Source organism: Papilio xuthus, unplaced genomic scaffold (genome assembly GCF_000836235.2).
Source record: "Papilio xuthus unplaced genomic scaffold, Pxut_1.1 DF825946.1, whole genome shotgun sequence".
Lineage (NCBI taxonomy): Eukaryota > Metazoa > Arthropoda > Insecta > Lepidoptera > Papilionidae > Papilio > Papilio xuthus.
In genome coordinates this window covers 259,493-281,425 of record NW_013532703.1, presented here as the reverse complement: position 1 = coordinate 281,425, position 21,933 = coordinate 259,493, and the positions used below count along the sequence as shown (strand labels likewise).

General features: G+C 38.4%; 2 protein-coding genes across 8 annotated transcripts in view; one reads left to right on the top strand and one right to left on the bottom strand.

Annotated features, from left to right (window-relative positions):
• Positions 1 to 3,152, top strand: part of mri (BTB/POZ domain-containing protein mrityu) — a 4,230-nt gene extending 1,078 nt beyond the window's left edge. Inside the window, 3 exon segments of the mRNA XM_013321717.1 lie at positions 13 to 209; positions 1,425 to 1,678; positions 1,912 to 3,152. Coding sequence (XP_013177171.1) covers positions 13 to 209; positions 1,425 to 1,678; positions 1,912 to 2,248 — 788 coding nt within the window. The 3' untranslated portion in view covers positions 2,249 to 3,152.
• A 245-nt stretch (positions 3,153 to 3,397) lies between these two features.
• LOC106124567 (uncharacterized) lies at positions 3,398 to 21,647 on the bottom strand. Of its 7 annotated transcripts, none has more exons than XM_013321376.1 (32): positions 21,497 to 21,647; positions 18,841 to 21,065; positions 17,815 to 18,600; positions 16,439 to 17,527; positions 16,102 to 16,206; positions 15,959 to 15,999; positions 15,545 to 15,848; positions 14,687 to 15,064; positions 14,513 to 14,590; positions 14,362 to 14,434; positions 13,615 to 13,691; positions 13,255 to 13,395; positions 13,054 to 13,179; positions 12,751 to 12,860; positions 12,370 to 12,552; positions 11,938 to 12,288; positions 8,973 to 11,830; positions 8,359 to 8,734; positions 8,094 to 8,220; positions 7,780 to 7,925; positions 7,661 to 7,700; positions 6,930 to 7,459; positions 6,621 to 6,839; positions 6,351 to 6,455; positions 6,105 to 6,215; positions 5,725 to 5,872; positions 5,546 to 5,638; positions 5,339 to 5,455; positions 5,051 to 5,171; positions 4,617 to 4,857; positions 4,186 to 4,293; positions 3,398 to 4,005 (listed from the first exon to the last, which is right to left on the bottom strand). In XM_013321376.1, the coding sequence occupies exons 1-30, from the start codon at positions 21,517 to 21,519 to the stop codon at positions 4,713 to 4,715; spliced, it is 11,226 nt and encodes a 3,741-aa protein (XP_013176830.1). In that variant the 5' UTR covers positions 21,520 to 21,647; the 3' UTR covers positions 3,398 to 4,005; positions 4,186 to 4,293; positions 4,617 to 4,712. The 7 variants fall into 7 exon arrangements, with proteins under 7 accessions (XP_013176830.1, XP_013176829.1, XP_013176825.1 ...); XM_013321375.1 differs by having other exon boundaries at positions 14,687 to 15,848; positions 18,841 to 19,519; positions 19,928 to 21,065; XM_013321371.1 differs by having other exon boundaries at positions 4,527 to 4,857; positions 14,687 to 15,848.
• Positions 21,648 to 21,933: the final 286 nt, after the last annotated feature.

Here is a 21,933-nt window from a genome sequence, read left to right as displayed (position 1 = left end):
ATTTTCGTAAAGGTATTGAATTTACTCATCCAAATGAGCGAGGGGAATATGAAGTGGCAGAAGGCATATCAGCGACGGTATTCAGAGCTATCCTGGAGTACTACCGTGGTGGGACAATCCGCTGCCCTCCCACTGTCTCCGTGCAGGAATTAAGAGAGGCCTGTGACTAACTGCTGGTCCCCTTTGATGCCAACACTGTTAGATGCCAGGTAAGAATATTGCTTTCCAAAAAATGTGTGCTTAAAAAGTGTTTTAATTTAGTGCAAAATATAAGACATATATTTATGCTTGTAGTTTTAAAGTAGTGGTTACTTTTAAGTTGGTTTCAAAAGCTATTAAATATAGTTCAGTATGAATAAGTGAAAAACCCCATTAAGGGATAGTCAATGTCTTGACGAAAAAACTCCATAAACAAGAAACTCGTGTAAGCAAGAAAAATTTAGCAGTCCCTTGGACTCTCGTTTTTCCAGGTCCAACTGTATATCAGCAATTAAAATGTACAGTTCATCTTTACTACTACCATTATGTAATTATTATAAATGAATTGACGTAACAAAGATATCTACATATCAGTCTATAAATACACATTACGGCATCTTGAAGGTAACAAGTAAAACAAATTTGCAGATTATTTTCTGTTTAATTAAATATTTTCTTTGGTTATCTTTGTGTTATTATTACATCATATTCATAATTAAACATATAATAGTATGAATTGGAAATGCGTTGTAATTAAAGTGAAAATATATTATGTTAAAACCACCAAAATTATACTCAGTTGCACCTCGATAAGTAGAGTTTTTTGCGGTCCCTATTGACAGCATCCATAAGTGAGGAACTAGAGTACGGAAGAAACCTCTTAAGCTAGAAAAGTGTCTTGCTTCCTTGAACTTTTGTGTATTCAAGGTTCAACTGAATAGCTTTTTCTGTGTTTGTGAGATTTTCTATATTCGAAATGTAAAAGTCATAACTTTTCGTTCTTAATGAAACTTTTTGTTTAACTTAATATTTAATTTTGCAATTAGATTAGTTATTATGAGTTAGGTTAATTATATTGTCCTGTATATGTTGTTCAGTAATCAGTGTAAACATAATGAAATGTTATCAGTTCATGTTCTCTAATTATATCTAAATGTTCTTTTATTAGACTTATATCTTTTTTGTTTATACAAAACGAGATGTTAGTTTTAATAACATTATTATATAAGTGGTTGTATTTGTATATTATAAAATATGCTTTATGTTGAGATAAACTGTTCAGTTAACTTTACAAATATAACACGAACGGTGATAATCAAAAAACCGCAAACTCGCATTTAGTTTATTAAAGAAATATCGCACGTTAATATTGTTAACACACCAACAGGCGTCCTCTGATGTGTCTAATGAGCGTTTCTCCTTACGATATAATTGAATATCGTCAGAATCTCCGCGGGCTGTTGCACGAGCTATCAAATGAAGGCGCGCGTCGTCAGTTCGAGTCGTTCCTGGAGCGACTGATCCTGCCGCTGATGGTGGAGTCTGCGCAGCGCGGTGACCGCGAGTGCCACGTGGTGGTGTTGCTGGATGACGACGCCGTCGACTGGGACGAGCAATACCCGCCGCAGATGGGCGACGAGTACAGTCAGACTGTGCTCTCCACACCTCTATACCGTTTCTTCAAATATATTGAGAACAGGTCAGTTATAATTATACTAGCTTTTGCCCTCGACTCGGTTCGCTTGAAATATAAATAAAACTTAGTAAGTAGCCTATGTGTTATTCTAAACCATATTCTATATCTGTGCCAAATTTCACTGATATCTGTTGAGCCGTTTTTAAGTTACGTAGTAAAAAAAAATCCAGTGGCTGTGGTTTTGTTGTTTGTTATTATTTGGGCAGTGGAAGTGATTGTAATGTTGTAAATTGCAGAGATGTGGCGAAGCAGGTGATGAAAGAGCGCGGGCTGAAGAAGATCCGGCTGGGCGTGGAGGGGTACCCCACATACAAGGAGAAGGTGCGGAAGAGGCCCGGCGGCCGCGCTGAGGTCATCTACAACTACGTGCAGCGCCCCTTCATACACATGTCCTGGGAGAAGGAGGAGGCCAAGTCCCGCCACGTCGACTTCCAGTGCTTCAAGTCCAAGTCCGTCACAAACCTGGCGGAGGCGACCGCGGATCCCGTCATCGAGCTGGAGCCCCTGAGAGCGCGCGAGGAGGAGGTGCCGGAGCCGCCGGCCGAGGGAGCCGCGGAGGACGACGCCCAGTGACCGCTGGTCCGCTCCTCGCGAGCGCTCCTCAGGATCCTGATGACCATGTTTTGTTGGTACGCAGTCTAAATTACAATTTACTATGTAGCCTGCTCCGATGCGGCTGCTTTTGTTGATCAGAGGTGTTTGATGGTCGGCAAATTGGAGATTATATCTCAAAATGTTTGTGATAAATCACTATTGGTATGTGCCAGCGAGCGGCCCTGACTTGTGGCCTTGCACTGTGGTTGTAGGATATTGTGAAAAGACTTTCTCAACATGTGAATGTTTCTTTCTGTATACGCCATTTGCTTTTATAAGCTTGCACTTGGCAAAGTAAACGTGGGAGCGAAATATATATGCAATTTTATAAAATTTTATAAAGAAATATTAATTTAATGTTATCCAAGCATTTTTATGCACAATTAGTGAAACAAATATTTAATGTTATCCATTTAAATACGGCTTTTGTCGTAAATTCTAAAAGTATGGTACTATTTTGTAAAAGCTTTGTAGCTTTGTTACAGCTGCCCCCTCCGATGTATTTTACCTGTTGAGCTGCCGATTTACAAGGTTCTTAAAATATTTTTATTTATCAATTAACATGTATTATGCGTGATATTTATAACTTAGCACTCATCAGATAGATAACATCAACTTTCTTAAAAATATCTTCTGAAAATAATGTTGAACAAAATTAGTTGTAAATAAAACTAAAACTAAAACTAAAACTAATATCAAATTAGTTGTAAATACAACTAATTTTGTTAGTCCTCGTTGTCATAGTAACATTATACAACAATTATTTAATTAAAAAAGTGGGCAATTGTAGTTAAATGATATCCGCAGATAACAAAGATTTTTAGAATAAGTTTGTATGAGATGTATTCCACGGGGAGGTTTATAATAAAACTGTAATAACAAATGTCCTTTTCATTTATACCGTTTCTTCTTTTCTTTGATAACACACAAGAAGACTTTTACCAATATTATAAATGCATTTGGATAAATGTATGGATGGCTCTTTATTGGAAGGTATCTCCGAAACAGTTCAACGGATCTTGATATCATTTGGCATAGATGTAGGACATAGTCTAGAAGAACACAGACTATTAAGTTTTTTTTTTAAATTAAGCAAAAGATTGTAAAATAGTAAAATGAAACAGAGTAACCGCATCACTGTACTTTATTTAAACTTAAGCCAAACATAAGTAACAGTGTTAGTACACAAATAATAACTCTTAGCAAATAGGTACCTATCTAAATGCCTCCTTAAATACACGATATCTAAAAGTAACCACAAAATACGCTTAGAAAGACAACATTATATAACATCGATAAACTCTTTAGAAAAAGAAAAACACGTTGCACGATCCGTATGTATCAACAAATAATCCGGACTAGTGTTCGTTCAAATTTAAAAAAAAAAACTATTTCTATTGTTTTCAGCATCTGTAGGGTGACCACAATTCTAGAAAGACTTTGTCTTTCATTTTCCTACTTGAATTATAAACAATATTGAGTGAATATCGTATATTGAATACATTGGTTGAGTATTATCTGTCAACTTTAATTTTTATTCGATCACAATTATTATTTCCTAGAAATTTATGTGAGAGAAACTGTTTGTCACTGTACAATAAATGATCATTTTAAAATAGCGACAAGTAAGAGATGATCCCTGGAATTGTATCACTCGAAATCTATAGGTGGCAGGGGAGGTGGAACTACCTCGGACATCATACTTTCTGTTATCACAAACTTTGTGTCTTGAGAATCTGGAAGAAAATTTATAATAGTAGCTTGTGAACAAATACAAAGGACAAACCATAATGACATGTAGACATTTTTTTCCATAGACAACCTTTGATCATTGATTGATTGATTTCATGAGCCTATTCGATATAATTCCATATAAAGAATATATAAGGTACTAGATGTAAGCGCTTGTGACTCACCAGTCGCTCTGGACGAAGATTGGGATCGCTTGTAGAGTCGTTCTAGTATGACGCGCGACGGGGACAGCGGCCGCCGCAGCCGGCGCAGGCCGCCGCAACATCGCTCGGCTGCAGGCATAATGCTTTGTCATACATAACACATTCACTGACTGAACTTTAAAGACGTGGAGCGCTAAATCTAGGCCTCTTTCATCCTCCTTTTACTGTTTTTATAAGCATAGAATTTGTCTAATTCTGTATTTGCGTCTTATGCGATTAAAGGAAGAAAATCTACAGTAGCTTGCTAAAGAAATATGAACTTAAGTTGGAAATGTCACTTAAAAGTTTTGGGTTTTAGATACTTAAATAACTGGTAAGCGAGCATTTTCGCCCGCAGTGGTTTTCCGATAGGCCGTCCTCTGAGCGTTGAGAGTTTAAAGCAACGTAAGTACAATAGTGGTGATGTCGCGGGACCGCACCGGGCGCGGGGGGCGCGGCGGGCGCGGGCGCGGCGGTGGGTGGGACGCAGGGGGCTTGGCGGCGCGCACTCAGACCCCCCGCCGCAGCGCAAGCGCAGCCAGCGCACAGCAGGCCACATGCAGCCACACCCCACTGCCACCAGCGCCACGGGCAGGCGCGCCACCCCGCACCTCGCTGCCACCACTGCCACCCCTGTGACTGAAATACTGGGTTCTGCAAAAACACAATGATTCATGTAGGTAACAAGTAACCATAACAATTGTTCTATAATTGACCTCGAACTACTGACGCATACCAATAAAATATATTGATGTCGCAAGTATTATGATTGAGCTGGCTGATATCGATAGAGGGAAGGCAACATGCGTAACGCTAAAGGAGAATATGTAAGGTACGTACATCGTACCTGTGCAGGCGACTGAGGCCGAGGCGGCAGGCGGCGGCGCCGGGCTCCGCGTGCGTGCCGCGCGGGCACGGCGAGCACGTGTTCTCGCCCGCCGCCGCGCACGTGTTGGCTGGGCACACCGCTGCAACACAGCAGATATTTACATTCAGTGAAGAAATTAAACTTTTTCCTTCCTATCGGATAAGTTTCGTTGCGCAAGCTCTAACTCTTTTTTTACTAATTTTCTTAATTACTTTTGTTTTTCAATATTTTTTTTATCAAATTAATTAATATTGTGGGTTGTGTTACCACAAATCTTCTGGTCAGTGAGCAGGTAGTACCCGGCGGGGCATGCCACCACCACGTCCACGTCGCCGGGGGACATGGACCGCGACAGCACCTGGTACTCCCGGTGACCGTTCGAGTCTGCAAGAGTCACAGAGAGACGTTTGAAGAGAAGTTTTTGCCAACTATTTGCTATTAAAAGACGAAGACAATAAAATAATGTTAACTCACCTTTAGTTTTCAGTTTCTTCGATATCGACATCTTGGGCAGGTTGTTATCCACTGGGGTCAGTGTGTTGTTAAACTTGTCGTAAATTATTACAACTGTAAAAAATACATAATCTCTATAAGTTCCATTCACAACTGCGGAACATGAGTTGAAAAAGAAATGTTATGTCGATCACATGTACCTTTGACGGTGGTAAGTGCTGGCGCATTGCTGGCCCACAGCAGCGCGATGGAGCACGTGAGGTCGCGCCGGCATTCTGGCCCGCACTCGATACCCGCCGGCGCCACTGCCGTTATCACCACAGTTGGCTTAAGTAGGTCCTCGTTTTGCTGCAACATAGACATCACACAACACAATTACAAATGTTATAGTACAGTACGGAAGAACTAAGAATACTTTTAGTTTCCTGTTCTGAAAACAATAAAACTAGCAATTAACGATGTAGCTGATTTGAATTTAATTAACTTTGTAATAATCAGTCGATGCAAGAAGGAGCAGTGCTAAAGGTTTCATGTGGAACCATCATTCCATTTATTAAAGTTAGATATTATCCAGACTTACCTGATCGGATAGTGATATAGGATGATCGACGCGGGCGGAGCTTGACACGATGCCACAACAGTTCGAAGACTTCTGTATCGCCACGCCCAAGTTCTGTATATTCTCAAGGTCCTTGAAACAACATTCATAAAATGTATAAAAAAATCTCGAATGATTATGAGTAACTGACATAATAATGACTTGGAGAGGAGGGAACTTTTGCCTTATAATTAGCAAAAACGGGGACAACAATAGATATTATGGTACCTCATAAGTACACTCGCCGAGGCACTTGTAAAGCGGTGTAAACACAATGTTGAAATCAGGTATCTCTATGACATTCACTCTCACACTGCGCGCCACGATCTTATCCTGAAATATTACAATATCATCAACTGGTCACGCCGCGATTCCTTTTGACAGAGCCCTGACGCACTCTTGAAAAACATGAGAGCGACGTTGTAAACATGACTATTGAACTGGTTTTAGTTCTAGTTCTATTCTATATCTAGTGACTTATATCTGTGTATTTCTTACCTGCGAGCAGGTGTACGTCCCGAAATTCCTGGGCTCGATGGCGCTGAGCACCAGCGATGGTCCGACCACCTTGAGGTTGGGCGCGTTGAGCATGGACTTCCTCTCCGCGGTCCACGTGTAGCGGAACATATTCGTCAAGTTTGACACCGAGTACACGGGCGTGCCCGACACGTTGCAGAAAATCGATATAGATTTGCCCCGGATCACGAATATCTCATCCTGTTACAAGTTAAAATTATGGTTACGTAATGTCCTTTAAAATGGTGTATAGCTAATCATTTGTTGAGTATGAAATGTATCAATACTCACCACTAACTCTCGCAATGGAGGTAAGTTCGTCAAGCCGTTCACTACACTCGTCATGTCTATCGTTTTCCTCTTTCTTCTCTCGTTCTCTCTCCCTCTGTATACTCCGTCTGTGCCCAGATACAGTTTGTCATAGTCCTCCTTATCATTTCCTAGGACGTACTGTATCTTCTCTGATGGGTATTTGCTTTCAACAATGTTATTATTATCATCATCGATGTAGTCATAATCGACATCATTTCTATTAGAGATGTCTGCAAAGTTGTCGTCGTTTTCTGTCGACCTCTTGCCGCGCACCCAGTTCCAACGCCAGATCTTGCTGCCCTGCTCGTTCCCGTGTCTGGACTTCTTCGTCTTTGTGGTGTCTCGTATTTGGAAGATCTGCGGTAGCTCCTTGTATGCATAACAAGTAATATTCTTGACGAAAGATCTGAAAGCGGCCGCCGGCAGCTTCTTGTACATGTCGATGACATGAATGATAGTCGCGTCGATGTCGCAGAGAGGCCCCCGCACGCAGCTCGGCTCATGGACCTCTTGAGAAAAGGATTGGTATTAATTTTTAAAACTTTCCACATTTATGTAATAAAAGAACCAATTTAATAATTTTAACTTATATTATTCACCTATTGTACAATTGTTGCTACTTGCTTACTGAAATATACACCTTAAATTAATGTAGAAATTTTTTTAATTTTAAGGAACTAAACTACCTATATTTAGGACAATTTGTGTACCTGCTTCACCATGGCTTTTAGTTTTCTTAAGATTTTCGTTCTGAAACAAACAGACAGATCAACAAAAGTAATTAAAGTAATTATCCTGATTAGTGGGAAGGGGGAGTATGGTTTGTTACCATTTTAGGTCCATGTTGTGGTTGTTTGTTTGCATTCTTGGCATTAGCCGCTGCACTGGTAGCCGTGTTATTGACCGGGGCCTGGGGTACTTTCTTGTCTTCGATGTTGTCACACGGAGACTCTGGTGGGCATGTCGTCTCTGTTGCTATTTCAGAATAAATATCATTACTCTCTCTTTGTTTTAATTTGATACAGTAAACAGTAAAAACGCTTCATTTTGTATTTATTCACATAAAATAGCGTAAAGTATTCAAATATAATACACAAGTTACTAAATATTTGTAATCTTCTTATTAAAAATTGTTAACTGTACCGGGATTGGTGTTATTCTCTGCCTCCGAGTTATTTTCAACAGTCGCTTTGCTTTGTCCCCGCTTCCCGTGATCCAACTTTCTCTTTAAAGCCCGCCCTTTCGGTCCGTTTTGGTGAGTTTTGGCTACCTTAGAAAATATTTTAAACAGTATTAGTTTATTTACATATTTTGTTGAAAATTTGTATAAATATAAACTATTACAAAATATATCAAATAAAGAAATGGGAAATAAAATTTACATTTTAATTAAGAATATCGAACTCACCTTTTCCTTTTTGCTCCCGGGAAGCATTTTAAATTTGAATTTATCGAGGAACTTGTCCAACAAGCCGTGACTTGGTTTTGTATGGTATGCGTCGGGCGGCGGCTGCAGTTCTATGGCGGGCAGGTCCTTTCGTATGTCATAGTAGGTGTCGGTCGCTGGACTCGCCGGCGGCTTGTGGTGCTTGACCGCCGGCGTTGTCTTCGTCACCAGTTGTGGCTTGTGCTCCACGTGGTTGTGCTTGTTATATGGACTCTTGTCAGGCACAACACCGTGGCCCATGTTCAAAGCGGTCACCGACTTACCTTCTTTACGATCAACCTCTTTGTGATCACATTTGCGATCTGGTTCTTTATGCTGTTGGGGTTTCTCATTAGACCTGATAAACAGTAATAAAAATGAATTGATAGTTTAATTCGATTTCTATTACATGATTAGATAACGTTTATAAAAAATATTTCGCGAATAAGTTACTACATTTCAACTAGAATCTACAGCTTAAACTACAGGTTTACTGAAAATAGTCTTTTAAATTCAATTTTTAACTGGTTATGGGATATTGTTAACATTTGTGATTTCATAAAATATTGTATTTTTTCACTAAGTGTAATACTCACATGAAAACCTCCGAATGAAGCTTAATAAAGGATTGTGCATCGTCATCCACGTAGTCCTCAGCTGTTTTTCTCAAAGCAATTCTTTGCCACTCTTCGTTAAGTTTATTTGTCTCGAAATCAAGAATAGACAAAAGTAGTTCTTTATTATCTTTAGTGACGGCATTCACAGTAGTTCCGCCGAACAACAATTCGTCCTTTGACAGAGTGTTTTTCAGAGGCACTTTAACTAAATTTCGTTTAGGGGTCGAAGGTATGTTAGTGCTGCTGGCTGGACCGCGTATTGTGACGTCATCTTTATTGTTAAGTTTATGTGACTTCATTGCTGGTCTTTTCTTAGTAAAAGAACTTCTTATAGTAATGGTATTTGTGGCAGTGGTCTGTTTGTGGCCCGGGATCGGAGTAGTCGCGGTACTTACAAGATTGCGGGTACTGTTTGATGCGTCTAAGTAATTAATTGTAGATTCTTTGAGCCTGCTAAAGCTATACTTCTGTAAATTTTTACGTAAATTTTCCTCGTAATTATTCACAGCATTTGTAACTGAAATTAAATTAGCGTCTTTTGTAATATTTCTACTATTTGCGTGGAGGTTTTTGTTGTGGTATTTTGTCGTAGCAGCGTTTTGCATACGAGTAGTTTTCTTATTTTGAATTGTCCTAACTTTGGCACTGGAAGGTTTTATTGCGTTGTACGGTGTAAAATCGTTTATTCCGGGATGAGATGGCGAGACCTTTATTTTAGATTTGAGGGGTTGTATCGAATTCATTTTCATTCTTTTTTTTGGGTGTGTCACATCTGATAGTACTTTTTTATAAAGAGTATAAGCGGCGATGCTGTAATATTGATCGATGCTTTGTACGGTGGCGTCGTCTGGATCGAAGCTGTCGTATTTGTTAGAATTTTCAACAGTTGTTGTGGTAGCATTTTCCGTGTTATTATCATTCGCTATATATTTGAAATTGTCATCTACGTTAGTAGTTTCGTCTATTAATTGATCTCGATATTTTTTAGCTTTCAAAAAATTGTACCACTTTGATTCGATTCCCTCTTCGTTCAGTGGTGATTCGATTTGGTAATTGTTTGACACATGTCTTTTTTTTACATTTTTCTTAGCTATATTTCCAATGGAAGGTGTAACATTATATGGAAACCAATGACTTTTATCCTTCCTCTTTTTCTTCGGATAACCTCTAAGCATTAGAAGAGATTTAATTCCCTTTTTCTTAACTTCATCTTTAATATAATCTCCCGTGTCATCGTAATAAAACATGCCAGACGATGCAGCTAAATATGGCGGACTCGCTATTGTTGAGTCAAATAGATTTTTCTGCGTACTCTCTAATTTGTCAGATTTACAAATAATGTTTACATTAACATTATCTAACGAGTACACATTTTTAATACGTCTAGTTTCACCTTCGTTAGCTCTTTTATTGAATGATTTTAAATGCATGCATTTTGTAATAACATCAAGACATTTAGTGCCGCTGTCTAAAAGATTCTCATCGCCTATGTTAAATCTTAAAGCCTTTTCTAAATGGTCTGCTAATTTTTCTACATCATGTATCAAAGGCTCACCAATGTAATTACTTTTGTTATCGGGATTTACATAGTCACGTTTATCCATGTACATGAACACTTTGCAAGGGCGACCTTTACATTTTCCAGACACTCTTTTGAAATAGTCATATAAAGTTTTGTCTATTCTATGCACAGCATCTCTTAGCTTTCTGCCACCGCTGGGATTTACCCAAAAGTAAGTTTGAATTTCAGTACAATGATCATTCATATATTGTGCCAAGTTATCTAATTCAAATATTAATTCGGAAATAACGGCATCGCTTGCTGCGCACGCGCGACACATCGTACGATTTGGTTTGCAATGACAGTGACAAACTTTATCATGACCTATGTATTTTTTTATAGTATCCCAATTTATTTCCCTTCTGTGTCTAAGGCGATTAATTGTCGCGCTTCGCTTCAGTTTCACATCATCGACTCTTCTTAGTTTTCTTTTATGTTCTTTTGTGGTCATTAAGTATTGATACAGTTCTATCAGATGTTTGTTGATAACTGCTATAAAATCTTTACTCAACGTCACCTTACTCAAATTATTTGGGTTAGCTGAGGTTATTGCTTTCGGCGTCACCATTACGTTATCTTTAATTTTGTAATCAGACAAAAGTTTACTATCGACGGGTTTTAAAATAAATTGACCATCTGGAATTGATTGATTTTCTACAAGCACATACAATCCGGGAGATAGTTTTTCTGCTCTCTGTGTTATTTCATTTATAACAGTGAACGTGCAATTTTTTAAGTTATTCGCATTTGGTACGTCTGAAGTGTTTGTATTGCATGTTATATTTTTTGCAGGAATAACAAATGCAGCTTCAGTAGGCACTGGGTCTACATCCTCCACTGAGTGTATTTGGTACTCAATGTCGACAGGTGTGGATAATCTGGCTGTAAACACTTTCCTGATTCGGACTGGTTCACTTAATGATCTCCTTTTATCTATTGATATGTTGCACGGGATAGCAATGTGGACTTGAATAGAATTACTGATGCCATCACTGGATTTCATATAAGCTTGAGTTGCTTTTGTTGATTGTTCCGCAATCGTTGATTTATTTGCGATTTCATTGAACGCCCCAACTATTTCGTTCTCATTTAGGTTTCGATTCTTCCGCATTAAATCTACAATAACTTCGATGGCTGCAACGTCTTTGGCAGTAAAAGTATTCTGTGATTTTATATCGCGTTTCAAATGCTTATTTGTTGTATTATTTCTTATTTTTGTTGTTGTGTCAAATTTATTTTCATCTTCGTTGTAATCCATGTCTGCTGTGTGGTAATCCTATTTAAAAACAAATCATAAATAAAAATGTAATGTAATGTAAAATATCATTCAATTTAGTAAAATAAACTTGAAGAAAAATAATGTTACTTTAACTTCGCACTTACATAATAATTGCTAGTTATATATAAACTCTCCTCATCTAATTCTTTCAAATCATCTGTTGTGAAAGGCGTAGAGCTGGTCTTAGGCGGGCTCTCTGTGGTGGTGCTCGAGGTCAATGTGGGTACGGTCGGCGAGGTGGCTACGGTTATCTTTAACGAAGGCAGGGTCGAGTTGATCGTTGAGCAGCTACTTTTCTTCGTCTTGACCACTTCAGCAGCGGCGGTGGTTACGTTCTCATTTGACAACTTAGCCATCGATATCGTTGGTAGCGGTAATGCGTTTGTTACCAGACCATCATTGTACTGTTTGTTTTCAATCTTTTTTGAGAATATTTTCGTTGTTATTATGACGAACTAAAATAGAGTGATGCGGGATATTATTTTAACGTCTATTAGTTAAGATTACTTGGTTTTGACTTTGTGTTTTATACTTACACGATGATCGCTGGTTTTAGTTTTAAATGTTTGTTTAGGATTTAGTTTTGTGCGCGTTGTAACAGGTGTAGTGGTTTTCGTTAATTTTTCTTTCGCAACGTTAGGTTGTGTATGACCACTGGTGCATTCAGTAACCTTCACTGGTTTCTCCGTTGTTGTTGTCGCATTTGTGGATGGGGTTGTCTGGTAAGAAAAATAAATACATGCAAGATGCAAAGAAAATGTGAATCATGCGTAATAATGATCAACTTATTAAATTTATAATTGAAATATATAGGATAACGTAATTTATACGTTGATTAACCTAAGCTAGGTTAAGTAAAATCCAAGTTGGGCAAAGAATACAAGAAATCTAATAGGAAGATTAGAAGTTATACAAACAGGTTTATCTCCGCGCTTCGTTGTATAAGGACTCTTGCACAATGTTGTAATTTTTGGTGCGGCCGTAGTTGTAGAGCGGCTCGACTTCAGAGAAACAGTCACCGTGCTCTCTGTGCAAAGATAAACTAAATATATTGTTTGATAATAAATAGAAAAGATTTGATTACTTGCTAAAGATTTTTGCTAAAGTCAAAAACATAATGAGTGTAATCGAAAGTGTGTTTCAGCGCCCAGCAACACACAAAGCGTGAAGTGATAGAAAAGAATTCCACTTAGTGATAAAAGGATGATAACAAGGTTTACTTGTGGTGGCTGTGGGGGTTGTGGTGACCATTGATCTCCTGGCAGTGGTCGAGGGGATGATGATTGGAACGGAATCATTGATCGACACCTCAATCTGATTCTGCTCCATTGCGAATACTGACGTGCCTATAAGAGAAGCGATGGATAAGATTGAATGATAATGACAACAATTTGATTGGATTCCCAAAATGTAGTTAATACCTTTTTTAAAGGGTCCACGACGCGTTTTCATAGTAATGGCACGCGGACGACTCAACTGTTTTAGATCGTATATTATAGTACCCCTCCTCGGCTCCATTGTTGTTTTTTGCGATGTTTTTGAATCTGTTACTTCGTTGCGGTCTGAAAGTAGAATAAGTGTTACAAGCGATCTTGTGAATTAAATGTAATACAGACTCTTCTCTATAGATTATTGCACTTTCTTTGTCACCGTCTGGGATGAAAAAGAATCATTGTTCATGCTCATCATTCTGCGTCTTGTGTGTCGGTACATTAACTGATGTTATATTTTGATTTTATACGATCTGTGTACAGCTATTTATCTATTAATATCCACTTTACCTCCATCAGCGCTCGGTATTCTCCTGATACGATCGCCTGACATCAAATCCATCGCGGAGCGCGGTTCGGCAACTCTACTAAAAAGTCCACAAGCGTTAGCACTCTCGTCCAGGCCATCCGAAAGACTCGGCTCCTCAGTTTTCAGTATTCCAAATTTAGTGAGCAATTCTAGTAGAGCTATTCCCGACACATATTTCAGTATGAAATCGTTCCAAATGGACTTTGGTGGACTAGGTATCGGCGTGTAGCCGCTGCGCTTTGTGTCGGGCAGGTAGTAAGTGGGTAGGTCGATGTGAATCATTACGTTGGGCCGCGTGAAGTTCTCAACGGCCTCGACCACCCTGACCAATTCTTTTATTTGTTCATCTCTGTCGGAAGTGCAAGCACTCACTTTACGGATGGCTTGGACAAATCTGCCGAGAGCGGCTATAAATGAAACACGTCTGGAAGTCAACTATGTCAAATTAACTAGTTTACGTAACTTCTTTCCTAAACATTTAATGAAGCAGATGTAATTTTAAACATAAATCCCTAAGGAAATATGGCTTAAATATAGTTATACTATAGGTACGTAACATAATAACATGTCGACTCGCTGTTGGCTGCGGTCAACTCATTAATACAGAATTACGGCCTATCAAAGGTTTTTAGGACTTTATGAAAGTCAACATTTAGCAATGGACGTACTAAAATAACATTTGTAATTTAACTTTCTTATTTTTTGACTTAAAATTTTAGCAGCGTCACCTTTCTTGGTCGGGTATCATCTGTCGTCTCTTGCGTTTACGTCGTCTCCTTGGTCCACGATGCTCAACACCTCCTGCAAGAACAAGAAATGTGGATTAATTCATTGAAAAACTCTGTGTAGTATCCGATTAAAATGTGCCAATAAACTTACTTTCTTTTATAAATTCTTGTATATTCTTAGAATAAAAACCAGAGTTTCCAAATACTTTTAATCGTTGTGATGATATATCTGTAATTAAAAAAGAAAAACGCAAAAGTTGATAAATAATCGATACAAGAAAAATGGATAGAAAAAATGAAGGAAGCTCAATATAAGAAGACCAACCATGTTTGCCATTTCTTTTATCCTTTATTTTGTTAGAAGTCATTTCATCCAATATAAAGTCATATTTCGATGATTTTGTTGTTACATCTACTTTTTTTGGATTTGTATATAAATCATAATCAAAGTAATTTTTGTTACTCTGCTTTGAATCTGACTGATCGATGAAGTCACCATTTCCTTTGCTCTGTTTGTATGAGTCGGCCGCTGTATTTTTTTCTTTGCCGATTCCTTCTTGTTTTTTATCAGATTTGGAATGATACAGCAAGTTGTTATGCACCAAGGGAGAGTAGGACAGCTTGTATTTGTCTGTTGTTGCTCTAGGACGACCATCGTCCATTTTATTTATCGGTATTACTTCTGAGAACGTTTTAGATAGCTCTGAAATATTGATTTTTATTTTATTTTCAGTCGGAAAGACGTCAATAAATTTGTGAGTAAGCTTTAAGTTATGTTCTTGTAGATGCTGACTCTGTAAATTTCCACTGTCTTCATTATCCTCAATCGTAGGACCGTTGAGAATATCATGAGTCATATCGAGTTTCCCGAAATTGAGTTGATCTTCCAAAGTATCAAAAAAGTATTCGCTATCTTCATCGACTGTTTTAGCTGTAAAATTGCCAGTAGATTCTGTCGACTGAGAATGTTGTCTACTATTATTTTTAAGAGGAGGTTTTAGTTTAATGTATTTGTTAAAAAGTTCGGCACCTAGATAGTCTAGCGAAGGCAACCCTCTGTAAGGTGCTTTTATGATGCTTCTTTTCATTCTTTTAGCATTTGAATTATTTTTAATGTCGGCAGTGAATCCATGGTAATACTTATTTTCTATTTCTGTTGCCAATTCATTATTATTATACCTACCCATTTTTTTCTTAGGCGTTGCAGCGGTACTTCGATTCGTGCCTTGGGTCGCATTCTTCGGGTCCAGCACATGAACGCCTTCTGTCGTTTGGTTGTACATAATGGGATCTAATGATAGAACGGAACCTTTCGCTTGCAGATCAGTCTTGAAACCTTCGGGCGAGGGAAAATAAACAGGAGAGGTGACTGACTTTACATCGATGTTGTTATCTCGAAGGAAATTTTCAAAATCCTCATTCCTCATCGGTAGAGGCGTAGAGAAGTGTTGCTCGGGAACCTTGTGTAGTTTTGTTAGGATGTTGACCTGAAACATTAATAACTCTCTGTACACAATTTACAGAAATTAATAGGTTTGCCCAAAGGTAATATGAACTTAAAATAAAGCGACAACATTGTAACTGTAGACCAACTCACAGGAGATAAGACATGGTGTGGAGCCTTTGTAGTCGTTTCGTCTGCAAAACAAAAATGTTAAATATTAAAACAATTGCACTATTCTACGTGTCTAGTGTGTGCCTATAGCAGCTTGACATTTAAAAGAAACTAAACAAACTTACCTCTAACTTCTTTTAATATATTTACGCTATCATCATAAGCCAACAAAGTGGTGTCGAACGACATAATGTCCGAAGCGGTGGCGCTTTCTTTCCCATTTGAATTACCTAAAACATGTACACCAATTAAAAATCTAATATTTCAACCTAGACCCCATTTTCCATTAACCGAAGAGTCGCTTATACTTCTACGACAAATTTATGTGCTATTGCCACTAACGCGGTTATAACTATTCGTAAATATGTCAACGTGTGCAGTAAGGGGGCTTACGTTTAGGAAGCACGTTCGGCTTCTGTTAGCAAATTTGGATAAAATCGCATTAGCTACGTAATCATTTACCTTGATCAGACTTGCTTTTAGCAGGATCCTCAATTTGAACGCTGTGCGTTACGAAAAAACTAGGATGCAGAATACCGCGGTACTGCGTGCTCAGTAGTCCGGGCACTTCTAGACGTACTTCGCTTCGAGTCAACGGTTGCATCTCGCCGCTGGGAATGTTACGACGTTTTATTTTATGATTCTCGTCACCAAAACTCTTTTCCATTTTTTTAATCAAAAACTCTTCATTCGTTTCCGCTTTCTTGGGGCAAGTTTTGTTAATTTGGGTCGCCTGATCAAACTGTTTAATTTTACTCTTCAACTTCTCCCCACCCACCGGTCTCCTGATGTCCAGCAGCTTGTCCAGCCTGTGTAGCTCACTTTTTAGGGCCATCATATCGGGGGGCTTGTACATATACGGCTGTTGTATGTTCTTTAGTATATTTTGCCAAGTGGTATATTTATCAGAGTCTAAAATATCGTTGTGCCACATTTCTAAATCATTGAGGTAATTGGGCGTCGTTTGATACCTTCTCCTCGAGTTTGAGTATTTTCGCCTCTTGCTGCTTACTAAGCGATGTTTCTTCATCCTGGGCGACACCTCATACAAGGGCATCGTGACGAGCTGCGCCTGACGCACGTTGTCGTCGACGGCGCTCGAGTTGTCTATATTGTAAGGCTGATTATCATCATTTAATTGTATATAAGAAAAGAAGTGGGATTGTGTTGTGGGAAGTACTCTGCTGTGTGTTATTTCGCTGTGTTTAAATTTACTGGTATCGATTATTTCATCGTCCGAATTTATTGAGCTTAAATAAACACGTTGCAGATTTTCTTTAGCCATTTTGTTAGGTCTCACGAGGGCTGTGAATCTTCTGATCAGATTTATATCATTCATTTTGTTTCTGACAGCCTTGTACGGTGACACGGCGAAGTCGTACATACCCGGCGTTGTATAATCGTTCAACGTCTTGACGGTTGTTACTTTAATGTTGATAAAGTCAGCATCGTTGATGTCCGGTCTATTTCTTGCGCTGCCGGTCAGTGTTCTGTAAATCGTAGATGTGGGCGGCGGAGTTGCTTTGGTGGTCATCAGTATGGGACACGGTTCTAAAAACAAACGTCTTATTTTGAGCAAATATTAAACAGATATGATATAACAGTGAGTAAACCGAAAACTCATATATAATATTATTTACAATAATATGTGCGAGATTTTATCTTATCCAAAAGTTCTCTCTTAGATCTCAAAAGTCTGCATTCAGATACTTTTCAGATTATTTGTAGGTTCTTTTGTAATTTGCAGCAAGCAGTGAAGTTCGAAAAGCAAAAAGTATCAAGTTTCAATGGATGGAAGACACGATGGAACTGAAATCAAGTACAACACTGTAACTCACCGGTCATCACAGTTTCATTACTACAAGGGACATCGTTTTTTTCGGCAGTTCCTGCGTGGGGGAAGAATTTCTTTGGTACAGTGGTCTTAAAGGGCAGATCTTTTGTAAAACTCTTTAATTTCGACGACTCCGGGATAACGGTCGGTATATCCATCTTTATATCGTCTAGATTCGGCGGAGGCTTGTTGAACTTCATAGACTTGAACTGGTTGACGTGGGTGTCGAGCATATCGTAGTCGAACATTTTACTCAGAACTACGTCCGGTTTCCCGTCGATTCGCACGTTAAACATTTTTTTTAACTTCTTCAAAGGATTTAAACTCTTTATGGTTCGCGGCGAATCCCGCTTTTTGAGTATCGACTTTTGATTGCTCTTGTTTTTGTGAAATCGAAAACGAAGACGGTTAAAAAACTTTCTTAGCTTGCTGTCGTGTCCGGTGTTCCTCAGGTTGACGACGGCTGTCGGCTGAGTCACCACGTTCAGGTCCACGTATGCGTACTTCCCCGATTTCTTTTTCAATTTCCGCGACCGCTCCGACGACAACTCTTTCAAGGCGTCCAACTCGAGATCTGGTAAATAACTGCGATACAGTTGGTATTCATTATCGGGAACGTCATTATGTAAGTTCCGGACTGGTCTGTGCAAAACACTTTCTAGCAGCAAGTCTATGTTGACCTCTGTAGTCGAGTTTTTATCATATTTATCATCATATTTTTCATCCCTATCATAAAGTTTTGTGTTAACATTTTCGGCTATATTATTGCTCTCACATCCCATCTTCAGACCTATTGTCAAAATTTAGCAATTAACGAATAAATTATATCGGCCAAAGCAAAAGTATGTTTCTATTTGGATGGACATAGTTTTAAATAATAATAGCTTTCAGGGCTATACGTACAGCTTATATTCCTAATAAATTTAGCTAATTTTAGTCGTTTTAATCTTCACATTGTATCGTAACAAATCAAAACTATTTAACGTATAAAAAATAAGTTACTCTATAAGTTAGTCCAAATTATTCTTACCGTGCTTTAAAACTTTCTCCATTGCTGATGTTGTTTGAGTTTTGTACATTTTTAAGACGTTCGCCAGCTGGTCCAAGTCCGCGTCCTCGCTCTGCCTCTGCTGATCGGTGGTGGCTATCAGGTTATCGTTGTCGCTCATAACATTGGAGCTGGATCGAGACGATTCGAACTTGTTTTTGGTTGTAACTAAAGGCCTTAGCGATACAGTCTGCGAAGAATGATACTTTTTCGGCTGACCGGAATCGATAAATACATAAAAATGCTTCTTGAACCAAGATTCCTCGCTCTTCGTCGATATGTCTTGATCCTCTGTTGTCTCTGCGGCGTCGTTGAACGCCCTCTTGTCGCGCTTTGGTACCGTCGGCAGCTTGTTCAGAATGAACTTGCCGATGTCGTCGACGCTATGATGTCTGTGCGCCTGGTACCGCACTAAATTAGAGTAATTTTGTACGCCTTGTTCCTGTTGAAACTTCAGGTAGTGTTTGTAGCCATTCACGTAATCGTTGTAGTATAATTTTTCTGCCAAATCTTTAAACTCGGTCGTCAAAGGATTAGCCGGTTGAGTATTGATTTCCATATTTTCAAGGGGCTTATCGTTGTCTACTTCGTTTTCGTACTCCTCTTGCCGGCTGGTGTCGACCGCCGCGCCATAGCCCGCCGCATCCTCCGACGTCTTTCTCTGCAAGTTAGTTAAAACTATTTCATTTCTACTGGACTTAGTGTTGTGCTCGGAGTATTGACCACCGCTTTTAGATGTGGAAAATAACATGGGGTGTTCTTGGTATAAATCTTTTAATAGCAATTCAGACTTAGTGATCAGGTCATAATCATCGTCATCGGGAGGTTGCGTAGAGGTGTCGTTTACGTCACGAGGGCTTCCGGTATTGTTTATCGCTGAGAACTTTTTATAACGCATTGGAGAGTTTCTAAACATATCGTAATCAATAAAAATATTTCTGTTACTAGTTTTATTAGCGGGAGCGGCATTGTGCGCGCTGCAGCCTCTTAGTTTGTTATACCAATACTTAGTTTCATTTCTTATAACACCCTCACTAACTTTAATTTCTTTACATAATTGACTTTTTACCTTTGTTAACGTTTTCTTCAGTTCGTCCACATTAACATAGTTCGATATGTTGCTACTCGTATTTAAGTTGCGTTTCATATTATTTTTAAATTTCGCAGATTTAGTACTTCGATAAGAGAACGGAATGATGCCGAGCTCGGTGACGAATCCTTTCGTAATTGTCTCGATTGCGTTCATTTTAATATTATTCAATATAGCTTCGATTTCGGATGTTTCAACCATGTATTTGTTGTCCATCTCCTCGGCTAGCGGTGTTGTATATTTATTAAAATTGTACGCCCCGTTGGGATTCAACATAACAGACATTAAATTTGTGTAGGGATCCGTTTTCATGTTATATATTTCTTTTAAATGTTCTATTTTAGTTGTTAACTCTGTTAAAGACAAATCCTCGCCGTGTGTGAACGTCTGTTGGCTCGGCCTCATCGTCGTGAACGGAAAGTTATTTCTCCATGTGTAGTTATCGTTTAACCAACGTCTTTTATCTTTTTTTAATTTATCAGTAACAACAGGTGCTATATCAGTACTGGTGCAACTTTTATTAGAGCTGTCATAGTTTATAACTTTTCGCGCCGTTTTCCTTACAGAATCATCTTGTCGTTTGAATAATCTGCAGCGTCGCGTCTTTCTTTTGCTTCGTTGTTTGAGCAGCATATAAGATTTGTCAATGTCTTTAGTAATGTTATCTCTTTTCTCAGCCAGCAGCAGGGGGTGCTTCTGGGCTCGCGGCGCAGTGCTTTGTATCCGGATTCGTGCCATCATGTCATTGGAAATGAATTGTTTCTTTTTTTTTCCTTTTAGTCTATCCAATAGTCTTTCGAAAAAACCTTTTCTATGCGATTTAGTTACTATAGCTTGATTGCTCTTACCCGTTACTTGCACGTACTTAGTTACATTAACAGTATCGGAAGCCAACAGGGACGTATCTAACTTGGTATATTTGGGTGTCCACGACTTGTGGAAGTTGAGGGGCTCCTCCTGGTATCCGTTCCTGATGTGAAATCTATTTTGTTTAACATCATGTTCTTTGTCATTTTCTAAATCATGTATACTGTCGACTACATTTATAATTTCATCGTCTTTTGCGATACTTTTAGATATTGTGTGGCTGTCAATAAGCACCATCAGGTAAAACAAGCTGGAAACAACGCAATTATTAAATATATACAATTATAAATACTTAATATAAATGAGAAAGTGCTTGCTGTATAGTTATTTGATTGCTTAAATTGTCAAGACACAAAAACACACAACAGTACAACAAATATTTCTGCAGCAAAGTTCATACGCTATACTCAAATATTACCATGTATTTTAAGTAAGCATACTAAGATCCCCTCCCCTGTCTATTAAGAGAATATAGTGAAACATCAGAAGTAGTATATCTGTATTATAGTACGTTTACTTTGAACATTCATACGTCATTTCAATGTTATATTTTTAAGAGTTTAAAGTAAATATGCACATATCTTGTTTATCTCAAATGATTATAAGGTTTGTCTTACAATTATAACCCAGTACTACATCTGACACAATAGTTACGGATTAAAAATTGAACTTGTTACTCACCATAAAAAATTGAAAAATAACATTTGCTATGTACTAAGTAATCCAAACCGAGCATGATACCATAAAATAAAGCTAAACTTAACAAAATAAACCCATACCAATACTTTTACAACTCTTTTATATAAATTGCAGATTGTCAATAGTTTTGCAATTGTTTTGTTCCGTGACAGCGTCAGTTTGAATTATTTCTTTATGTCAAGTTGATCGATTCTTATATAAAAAAGTATTTACATGTTTAACTTCTATGTAGCGCTACGTGGCGCTTAGGATAATGCCACACTAGTAGACCCGTGCCGTCATCGCCGCATCTCATCAGCTCTGTTATATAGTATTTGGTGATGTTGCAGAGCGACGCCGTCAATGTGGCGTGCTTGTGACATATTTTATCCACTAAGCTATTCTTACTAAGGCTATTTTACCTTTAGTAGATTTTTGTT